Below are 12,034 nucleotides of genomic sequence, written 5' to 3' on the forward strand. Positions count from 1 at the left end.
TATTATTATTATTATCTCAGGACATCATAAATATTATTAATAATATTAATACATATTATTATTATTATTATTATTATTATTATCTCAGGACATCATAAATATTATTAATAATATTAATACATATTATTATTATTATTATTATTATCTCAGGACATCGTAAATAGTATTAATAAATAATATTAATAATAATATTATTATTATTATTATTGTCTCAGGTCATCGTAAAGCCAAGAAGTCTCTTTCTGCAAAACAACGAACGGCCAAGAAATCTGGAAGAAGTTTCTCTGAGGAGGACACCAACCAGCTGATCCACGTCTCCCACCAACAGGGGGCGCTGCAGAAACAACTAGAACAGGTACAACACTCTCCCACCAACAGGGGGCGCTGCAGAAACAACTAGAACAGGTACAACACTCTCTCAACACTCTAAATGTTCAAGGTTTTAAAGAAAAGAACACCATGACATTTTTTTTTCCATTAATAGTTTTTAATATTCATTATATTCAGTGGTGGAAAGTAACTAAGTACATTTACTTAAGTACTGTACTTAAGTACAATTTTGAGGTATTTGTACTTTACTTGAGTATTTCCAATTTCCAATACTTTTACTTCTACTCCACTACATCTCAGAGGCAAATATTGTACTTTTACTACATTACAATGATTTGAAAACTTTAGTTACTAGTTACTTTTCAGATATAAATAATTACATTATAAAACATACATTAACCACTTTAAACCTATTTTATACCTAGGCTATTTGAAAATACCAGATCTACAAGCTCACAACGCGTCGCAGCGCGACGCGTTGTGAGCTTGTAGATCTGCTATTTTCAAACATTTAGTACTTTTACTTTTGGTACTTTAAGTACATTTTGATGCCAATACTTTTGTACTTTTACTCAAGTACATTTTTAATTTTGGATTTTTACTTGTAACAGAGTATTTTTATATTGCAGTATTGGTACTTTTACTTAAGTAAAGAATTTGAATTTGACCACGACAGGTTGGGAACCGCTGGCTTACAGTCAGCTATCCCATCATGTGTTCTCTACTCTTCAAGGACACAGAGGGAGTCATGGTGGGGTGGGCTGATACTTTTATATCTGACTATTCTGCTGTTTTGTACACATAACGTAGCCTATGGCAGGGGTCTTCAACGATTTTTAGGGCAAGGACCCCCTAGCTGAGAGAGAGATGAACCTGGGACCCCCTCTAAATTGTATAAAATTGTGTTTCAGACTTTTGCTGCTCTTTTTTCCCTCTACACCTATACAACTCTTTGCCAAAAATAGCAGATCTACAAGCTCCACAACGCCTCGCAGCAGCGCGAGGCGTTGTGAGCTTGTAGATCTGCTATTTTTGGCTAAAGTTCTCCTCAGAAAAGGGATGCTATGGTTCAAGTGGTTAAAGGGCAAGACCACTTTGGTAGAGGTTTGGGTTGTGTAGTTACCTTGCCATGATGTAACTCCAAAGGTGGGCAAGAAATCAAAAATAATTGCTCCATTGATTAGAAATTTATAATTCAAAATATGCTCCTCATTGACTTACATTGTACGGTAAAACTGCTCTCAAAGTCACTCTTTTAGCACAAAAACGAACGCAAACAAAGTTGATTCAGACAATATAGAGCATCACCAAACCCAGTATAAAAATGACAACTTCCTGTTGATTTTGCCATTTTTAATAAGTAGAAAACCCGGACTGGATCGGCGGATCCGGATCCAGATCTTCAAATAGTAAAATCAACAGGAAGTTGACATTTTTATTAAAAAAACAAACAGTACTGGGTTTGATGATGCTCTATATTGTCTGAATCAGCTATGTTTGGGTTCATTTCTGTGCTAAAAGAGTGACTTTGTGAGCTGTTTCACCGTACAATGTAAGTCAATGAGGAGCATATTTTGAATTATCAATTTCTAATCAATGGAGCAATTATTTTTGATTTCTTGCCCACCTTTGGAGTTACATCATGGCAAGGTAACTACACAACCCAAACCTCTACCAAAGTGGTCTTACCCTTTAAGGTAAAAAAATTAATCATATCACATAAAGATTTGGCGGGGACCACCTGTAGTAACTCTGAGGACCCCTAGGGGTCCCGGACCCCCTGTTGAAGACCCCTGATGTATGGTATATGTACTGTATATACTTTATATATAAGAGTAGTGTTGTAATGCGTGATGCGTTATATCTGCCACGTGTCTTTCCCAGAGGGACAGTTCACTGTGAGTCAACTGTCAGAATGTATTTAAACCTTCGCCATGTTTACAAATGCAAGAATGTGAAAGAAAAAACTACCGTAACAAGTGAAACGTTAATAGTGTTTGATTTATACATTTGACATTCCATGGCTTTTGCAAGTGTGAGTGATAACACTCTGCTAACAGCAGGGTGACGCTGTTTGGTACTTTACTTTATTAGTTCATTGTAATATAATAAAATAGAAACGATACATATCTGCCAGCGATGTTCCAGTGCAGAATCTGATGAGAAATCTCCTGGGTGGCAGGCAAAGTGTTAATGGACGAGGTCATTACATTGATTGATTGATTGATTGATTGAATACTTTATTCAGAAGTTTGCAGAGAAAAAGCACATGAAGTACGGTTTACAATTAGGGGTGTGCCGATATATCGTCCCACGATATATCGCGATACGTTTTCGTGACGATATGTATCGTTTTGGAGGAAAAAAAAATATCGTTTTGAATTTTTTTTTTTTTTATATATTTTTTTACAATCATTATAATCGGGCATGCAAACAGCCCCCGAGGTGAAAAGGGTGACAACATGTTATGTTGGGTTTTTTTTCGGGTCAGGTGTCACACTATAATTGCCCTATTTGGATTCAAAACGGCTATTGTAGCTGAAAAGCTACAAGTTTGCATGTGTGAATAATTCTCCCCCATATATTTTCGTAATATAAAAAAAAGTGCGTATCGTATTGAAATCGTATCGAAGTTGTGAGCCAAATATCGTATCGTATCGTTTGGTGAAATTAGTGTATCGGCACACCCCTATTTACAATACAAGGTTGACTAAAATGGATCGCCCGGGAAAGCTACACTGGCTTGTTTCAAATGGGGTCTATATTATATAATATATTATATTTCCCGCGACCCCCCGCGTGCACGCGCGCGGTCCCGTTCGCGCGCGCGAAGGTTATTTAATTATAATAGGTTATTTGCAAAAAGTGGGTAAATTGAGTAAATTAACTGATAAAACATGAATTAATGATAACATTAAAACAAAAAGTAAAAAAAAAAAAAAAAAGAAAACGTTTTTTTTTTTTTTTTTAATTCACCCAAAAAATCTGGCGACCCCCCCAAATTATTTGGCGAACCCCCTGGGGGTCGCGACCCCCAGGTTGAGAACCACTGCTATAAAGAACATCATATGAACATTTTAAAGGTAAGAAAAACAACAACAAAAAACAAAGAAATACAGTAAACAGTTTGAGGGGGGAGGGAGGGGGGGGGGGGGGGCTAGGTTAGGTGGTGAGGATGGGGGAACTATGACTTCTCCCCCCCCCCCTGACCCTCAGCACAGGAGTCCCACTTCTCCCCCCTGACCCTCAGCACAGGAGTCCCTCAGGGATGCGTTTTGAACCCCCTTCTCTACTCCCTGTACACATTACTGACTGTGTGGCTTCGTTCAGCTCCAACCGAGTGGTCACGTGTTCAGATGTTTACACCACAGTGATAGACCAGTGGGTTCTCAAACTTTTTCATGTCAAGGACCCCCCAAATGGACACTTATTAGCCCACGGACCCCCATTTGAAAAGATAAGCCAGGGACCCCCCATAAGAGAAGGTTTTTACGGCTCTCTAGCAGTGATTCTCAACCATTTTAATTTATTGGACCCCCAGTTTGTACATGCATTTAGGGCTACGGACCCCCATTTAATGGGATTTCTATGTCTGGGACCCCAATTCATATTGTAAAATCAATGTTAATGTAACTCTGAGAGTGTACAAATGGAACCAAATGGACCCGTTAGGGTCCATTTGGTTCCATTTGTACACTCTCAGAGTTACAGACCCATAAGGGTCCATTTGGTTCCATTTGTACACTCTCAGAGTTACAGACCCATAAGGGTCCATTTGGTTCCATTTGTACACTCTCAGAGTTACAGACCCATAAGGGTACATTTGGTGCCTAATCTATCAATTAGCTGGGGACCCCCTGGAACTCCCTCAGGGACCCCTGGGGGTCCCCGGACCCCACTTTGAGAACCAATGGTTCAGATGACACCACAGCTTTATCAGGAGCGACCATGAAACAGCCTACAGGAGAACAACCTGGCTCTCTCAATGTTGCAAAAAACAAGAGGTTCATCTTGGACCCCAGAAGAACCTCCCAGAAGATCACTCACCCGTCCAGATCGGCGGCGCTGCAGTGGAGAGGGGTCAGAGAGTTCAAACTCCTAGACCCTCCAGAAAAAAAATGCGTTTATGCGATCGCAGAATTTACCGCATAATCAGCAAAATGGGGCATAATTATGCGGGGGTAACGTTTTTTCAAAAAGGCCGCATCGCATAATATGTGATTCGCATCGCATATTTCCGCACATCTCGCAACTTTTAACATATTTCGCATATTTCGCAACTTTTAACTCATTGAGTGCCAGGATTGCCAGAATTATTTCAGAATTGATTCTGAAAAGTGCCAGAGTTTTTTTTCACAGAAAACAAAAAGTGCTTAGGAAGCGAGATACAGCCTTTTTCAGTTCTAAGTTAAACAAGGAGTGGATGGAGCTGCACACCTTCAGATGATGATATCTTGGGTTCTGAACATGTTTAAAAAAAAAATATATATATATATTTTTTCATTTTTATGCAAATTTTTCAAAAACACGTCATACACGTTAATGGCACGTTGAGCCATAGCGCTAAAAACACGTGAAACACGTTAATGGCACTCAGTGAGTTAACATATTTCACATTTTTCGCAACTTTTCGCATATTGCCGCACATTGCCGCATATATCACAACTCTCCGCATATTTCGCAACTTCCCGCAATTTCGCCGCATAAAATTGCATGGTTCTCGTGTGGCATATTTCATCGCATAATCAAGGATTTTTGCCCGTGTTTTTCTGGAGGAGCTGAATTCCTGGGGGAATCACTGAACATCTCACCTGGGCAGTACAGACCAGTGGTGGAAAGTAACTAAGTACATTTACTTAAGTACTCTACTTGAGTACAATTTTGAGGTATTTGTACTTTACTTGAGTATTTCCAATTTCCAGTACTTGTACTTCTACTCCACTACATCTCAGAGGCAAATATTGTACTTTTACTCCACTACAATTACTTGAAAACTTTAGTTACTAGTTACTTTTCAGATATAAATTATCACATTATAAAACATACATTAACCATTTTAGCCTTATTTTATACCTAGGCTATTTTCAAATATTTAGTACTTTTACTTTTGGTACTTTAAGTACATTTTGATGCCAATACTTTTGTACTTTTACTCAAGTACATTTTTTATTCCAGACTTTTACTTGTAATGGAGTACTTCTACATTGCAGTATTGGTACTTTTACTCAAGTAAAGGAATTGATTACTTTTTCCACCACTGGTACAGACAGAGCGAGTGGTGAAGAAGAAAAGCACAAAACAACGCCTCTTACTTTCTCAGGAAGCTGAAGGAAGCTGGCATGGCTTAAGCGCTGTTTAAGTCTGATGTATTATTATTATTATTATAGATCCATAAATAAACAATGATGTGTCATGTCTCTTGTAGATCCGTAAATAAACAATGATGTGTCATGTCTCTTGTAGATCCGTAAATAAACAATGATGTGTCATGTCTCTTTTAGATCCGTAAATAAACAATGATGTGTCATGTTTCTTGTAGATCCGTAAATAAACAATGATGTGTCATGTCTCTTTTAGATCCGTAAATAAACAATGATGTGTCATGTCTCTTTTAGATCCGTAAATAAACAATGATGTGTCATGTCTCTTGTAGATCCGTAAATAAACAATGATGTGTCATGTCTCTTTTAGATCCGTAAATAAACAATGATGTGTCATGTTTCTTGTAGATCCGTAAATAAACAATGATGTGTCATGTCTCTTGTAGATCCGTAAATAAACAATGATGTGTCATGTTTCTTGTAGATCCGTAAATAAACAATGATGTGTCATGTTTCTTGTAGATCCGTAAATAAACAATGATGTGTCATGTCTCTTGTAGATCCGTAAATAAACAATGATGTGTCATGTTTCTTGTAGATCCGTAAATAAACAATGATGTGTCATGTTTCTTGTAGATCCGTAAATAAACAATGATGTGTCATGTTTCTTGTAGATCCGTAAATAAACAATGATGTGTCATGTTTCTTGTAGATCCGTAAATAAACAATGATGTGTTTTTGTCTCTTTTAGATCCGTAAATAAACAATGATGTGTTTTTGTCTCTTTTAGATCCGTAAGCAGCAGAAGGATCACGCCGAGCTGATCGAAGACTACAGGACCAAGCAGCAGATGTGCGTGTCTGCACCGCCGCCGCTGCCCCCTAGTGGCCACACGCCGATCGTTCCACCACCACCACCGCCCCCTAGCGGGCACACAGCGCCACCTACTGGACACATGGCGAACATACCCAGCATCACCGCCGTTCCACCACCACTGCCCCCTAGTGGCCATGTACCAAACGTACCATCGCCAGCGTCTGGTGGACACATAGCGCCATCTAGTGGACACATAGCGCCATCTAGTGGACACATAGCACCATCTAGTGGACACATAGCACCATCTAGTGGACACATAGCACCATCTAGTGGACACATAGCACCATCTAGTGGACACATAGCACCATCTAGTGGACACATAGCACCATCTAGTGGACACATAGCGAACATACCCAGCATCATCATCAACATGCCTACAGGGGGCGCCAGCCAAACGCCAAACGCTCCCAACAACAACAACAGCCCTACTGCCACTGCCGCTGCCGCTGCCGCTGCAGCTACTACTGCCGCTGCCGCCGCTGCTGCTGCTGCTGCTGCTCTACAGGTAACATCCCATAATATCCCCTAGCAACCATAACCTGTAGTTTTTGCTGTTTTACCCCCTGCTGGTGTCGGAAAGAATTTCTCTTTAACCCGTTGAGACCTGAAGCCGATTCTACAGTACATGTACTCCTAAGTCTCAACAGTTTTCTGAAAAACGTATGTTTCTATATCAGTGGTGCTCAATCTTTTTCATGTCAAGGACCCCCAAAATGTATAGGTACTTAGCCGCGGACCCCCATCAAAATGTTTTGTTCCAGGGACCCCCCCCAGAAGCAAAGATTTGAGTTAAAAATGTTCGCTTTAAAAATATATTATGTTCAAAGATTTGCACACATTTTCATGATTTTTTCAAAAATAGCAGATCTACAAGCTTGTAGCGCGGCACTCGGTGCCGCGCTATGAGCTTGTAGATCTGCTATTTTTGAATAGCCAAAGAGTAAATAAAACGCTTTTTTAGCTCAAATCAAAAAGTGACACAGATGCTTCTTCAGGGTCTTAATGGGTTAATGCAAGTGGATGGGTTTTTGACAAACTTTAGACTTGATTTTCTTACCTTAATAAACATTGTCATAAATATTATATGCTTCCAGTCGCTAGTTTAAAGTCTCCTCTCAATCATCATGATATGCGCTTTGGTAAACTATGGTCCCATATATTTTAAAATTGATGATAAAGTAGGTTATGCTCCAGGAGGGGCGGGACGATTTGATTGACAAGCTACACAACCACCCCCCGCTCTTGATTGACAAGCTACCCGGCAAATACTGGTCTGGTTGCATTCTGCAGGATATGACGTGAGATAGAAAGATGCAGTGGCGTAGCCAGAAAGCTGGCAGCAGCTGGGCATGGGGATTTGTGGGTGGGCACTCGCGCGTGCATGAGTGCCATGTGCGCGCGCGAAGCGGTTATTATCGGTTAAAATCTTACTTTTTTGCGCAATTTGCGGGTCTTTTGCGGGTTTATTATGTTATTTAATTCTTATTTTTGCCTTAATTTTCATGAAAACATTGACAGGTCGCAAATAATGCCCCGTTGTCCGCCTCCTCCGCGCGTCCGCAGTCCGCCTCCACTCACAGAGCACAGGCACAGTTCACAAGCAGAAAAAATGTTTTCTTCTTTTTTTTTTTGGGTGGGCACAACAGCCAGGTGGGTGGGCCCAGGCCTACCTATGCCCACCCGTGGCTACGCCCCTGGAAAGATGGTGTGGGTTTGTCCATCCTTTTTTACAGTCTATGGTTTAAACCGACCACCTTATTAGGGAAGACGAGTCTCTCTTCTTTCCACCGGAAGAAAAAAACATTGTAAAATATCCCTCTCTGGAAGTCAAAGCATCATTCATAGGTTGGCGAAGAGCGCTCTCTAGTGTAATCACTAAAAAACACCACGATGACGCAATATTACGTCCTTGGCAGTCAATGTGTTAACACACGTGTTTGTTGTCGTTTCAGGTGAAGTTTGACGACAACAACCCGTTCAGTGAAGGCTTCCAGGAGAGAGAGAGAAGAGACAGACTCCGAGAACAACAGGAGAGACAGAGAGTTCAGCTGATGCAAGAGGTAGGAAATGCACTACGATGCTATGCTACAATGCTACAATGCTACAATGCTACAGTGGGGTCCACTCCACACTAGAACCAGGGTCCCCACGTCAAAGACGTCATGAAAAACATGTTCAGAACCCAAGATGTGATGATTTGAAGATTTGCTGCTCCATTCACTCTTTGTTTAACTTCTTACTGTAAAACAGTGGTTCTCAAACTTTTTCATGTCAAGGACCCCCAAATTGACACTTATTAGCCCGCGGACCCCCATTTGAAAAGATAAGCCAGGGACCCCCCATAAGAGAAGATTTTTACAGCTCTCTAGCAGTGATTCTCAACCATTTTAATTTCAAGGACCCCCCAGTTTGACATGCATTAGGGCTACGGACCCCCATTTAATGGCATTTATACCTCTGGGACCCCAATTCATATTGTAAAATCAATGTTAATTTAACTCTGAGAGTGTACAAATGGAACCAAATGGACCCGTTAGGGTCCATTTGGTTCCATTTGTACACTCTCAGAGTTACAGACCCATAAGGGTCCATTTGGTCACTGTCCATCATTTAGCTGGGGACCCCCTGGAACCCCCTCAGGTACCCCTGGGGGTCCCCGGACCTCACTTTGAGAACCAACGCTGTAAAAGGCTGTATCTCGGCCTCTCCTAAGCACTTTTTTTTATACAATGAATTTTGGCTGCGGCACTCAGAGCCAAAATTCCATAAGCTGGGCACTGAATGAGTTGAACATGTATAACATTACATACAGTGGCGTGCACAGACATTTTGAGGGGCAGGTGCTCAAGTAAATTATACTTTTTTGTGTTTACTTGGTCTGCTCTTTTTTCCCTCTACACGCCCTCACAACGCCTCGCAGCGCGAGGAGTTGTGAGCTTGTAGATCTGCTATTTTTGGCTAAAGTTCTCCTCAGAAAAGGGATGCTAGGTTTCGAGTGGTTATGGTAAAAAGAAAAATCATATCACATAAAGATTTGGCGGACCCCCTGTAGTAACTCTGAGGACCCCCTAGGGGTCCCGGACCCCCTGTTGAAAACCCCTGCTGTACACTGGAATTTTTTTTTTCTTTTCAAAAGGGCACTTCTGGTCAATAGGGCAAAGGGCAGGTGCTCTAGCGCCACCTAGAGTCTATATGTGCACGTCCCTGATTACATACTTTCTAATTTCACAAATAGACACACACAACCCGTGGTGGACAGTACCTAAGTACATTTACTTGAGTATTTGTATCATTGGATACTTTCACTACATTTTATTCAACGTGACCTTTGACCTTCACGGTGTGTCCCAGGTGGAGAGGCATCGAGTGCTGCAGCAGCAGCAAGGCATCATGGGAGTTGGAGTCCTGTCGTCTGGGGGTGGGGTGCAGCAGCAGCAAGGCATCATGGGAGTTGGAGTCCTGTCTGGGGGCGGGACGTCGCCGGACCGCCCTCCTCCTGGGGTCCCCCCAGGAGGAGGAGGGGCCAGAGTGGGGTCAGGGGTCAACTCGGCCAGGGACAGCGTCTCACAGATGCCCTTCTTCAGCGCTGAGCTGCCCCAGGTATGATTTACCTTATTCACCTTATTCACCTTATTCACCTTATTTACCTTATTCACCTTATTTACCTTATTTACCTTATTCACCTTATTCACCTTATTTACCTTATTTACCTTATTTACCTTATTCACCTTATTTACCTTATCTACCTTATTCACCTTATTTACCTTATTTACCTTCATCTTATTTACCTTATTTACCTTATCTACCTTCACCTTATTTACCTTATTCACCTTATTTACCTTATTCACCTTATTCACCTTATTTACCTTATTCACCTTATTTACCTTATTCACCTTATTCGCCTTATTTACCTTATTCACCTTATTTACCTTATTCACCTTATTTACCTTATTCACCTTATTTACCTTATTCACCTTATTTAACTTATTTACCTTATTTACCTTATTTACCTTATTCACCTTATTTACCTTATTCACCTTATTTACCTTATTTACCTTATTCACCTTATTCACCTTATTTACCTTATTCACCTTATTTACCTTATTCACCTTATTTACCTTATTCACCTTATTCACCTTATTCACCTTATTTACCTTATTCACCTTAAAGGACAACTTTAGTTTTTACAACCAAGGTTTATATTTTAGCTTGTAATTAAAGTAAATAAAATATGAGTGTTGTTTTTTTTTCATGTACTGCTTTCTACAGTTTTGGCAATTTTTGCGATATTTTTTACAGTGGGCGGGGCATTCTGTCCGGTGTAGGGATGCAAATTATCGATTAATTCATTAATTGATAATTGATAACCTTATCAACCGATTAATCGGTTAACTGATAAGCGGCGTTTTTTTTTTAAATCTGAGAATCTTAATTTCCCTCAATAAGGTCTAACATAAAAATCTACATTTTGCTGATATACAGAATACAAAAGGCATATATTCATTAATCAAATATTTATTTGACCATTTCAGATACAGGCAATGGCATCTTTGGATGAGGAACATACAATCAAATGAAAAGTGTGCTGTCTCGTCTGTCACAGCATGCAAAATTATTAGCAGCAGCATTTATTTTCTATAATCCCTCTTGGGAGCTGGGAAAAGTGAGAAGTGAATTAGTGGAACCTCGGAAACCTTTCCTTCATTGGCTTTCCACCACTCTGTGGGACTAGCATCAAGTCCCACAGCGGGATCCTTCAGAAAACTGTCCACTTCTTTTTCCACATCATCAGTGCTGGGGGGGGGGTATAATTGGCACCCAGGAGTAGAACCATAGCTGATCTGCGCCTCTGAAGCACAGCTCCCTGCACAGGCACGTTGACCTGGGCAGGCACGTCGTCCTCTCTAGTGGCAGCAGTAGAGGTAGAGGTACCGCTTGCTTGAGTTGCTTCTTCTGTTGTTGTGGACGTCGCATCTTCTGCTGTAGCCAGTTCAATCAGTTTGGCATTTGCTGAAATCCTCCCGGTTGGGGTCAGAAATCCCAGGTGCTTGTGCAGAGGGTCCAGCATCGTTGCTATCATTGGTGTTGTTGATGTGATGTCATCAGACGCTACCTGTGTCAAATAAATAATAATAATATTATAACTTAAATTCTATATATTATATCAAGCAGCAGTGGAGGAAAAAGTACTCAAATGTTTTACGTAAGTAAAAGTATCAATAATACTGCAGTGTAGAAGTACTCTGTTAGACTGTTACAAGTAAGTCCCGAATTAAAAATGTACTTGAGTAAAAGTACAAAAGTAATGGTATCAAAATGTACTTAAAATAAAAGTAACAATTAACAAAAGTAAAAGTACTAAAATGTTTGAAAATAGCAGATCTACAAGCTTGAGCTTGTAGATCTGCTATTTTCAAATAGCCTTGGTATAAAATAGGGCTAAAGCGGTTAATGTATGTTTTATAATAATGTAATAATTTATATCTGCAAATAACTAGTAACTAAAG

General features: G+C 40.3%; 1 protein-coding gene across 1 annotated transcript in view; it reads left to right on the forward strand.

The window, feature by feature from the left end:
- LOC311038684 (histone-lysine N-methyltransferase 2C-like) overlaps nucleotides 1-12,034 on the forward strand; it is a gene marked incomplete at its 5' end in the record, with an annotated part of 190,283 nt that overhangs the window by 126,879 nt on the left and 51,370 nt on the right. The window contains 4 exon segments of the mRNA XM_084048252.1: nucleotides 216-355; nucleotides 6,442-7,032; nucleotides 8,480-8,587; nucleotides 9,879-10,127. Coding sequence (XP_083904378.1) covers nucleotides 216-355; nucleotides 6,442-7,032; nucleotides 8,480-8,587; nucleotides 9,879-10,127 — 1,088 coding nt within the window.

The sequence above is a fragment of the Gymnoscopelus microlampas genome (assembly GCF_963454915.1).
Source record: "Gymnoscopelus microlampas genome assembly, chromosome: 22".
In the NCBI taxonomy this organism is placed as follows: domain Eukaryota; kingdom Metazoa; phylum Chordata; class Actinopteri; order Myctophiformes; family Myctophidae; genus Gymnoscopelus; species Gymnoscopelus microlampas.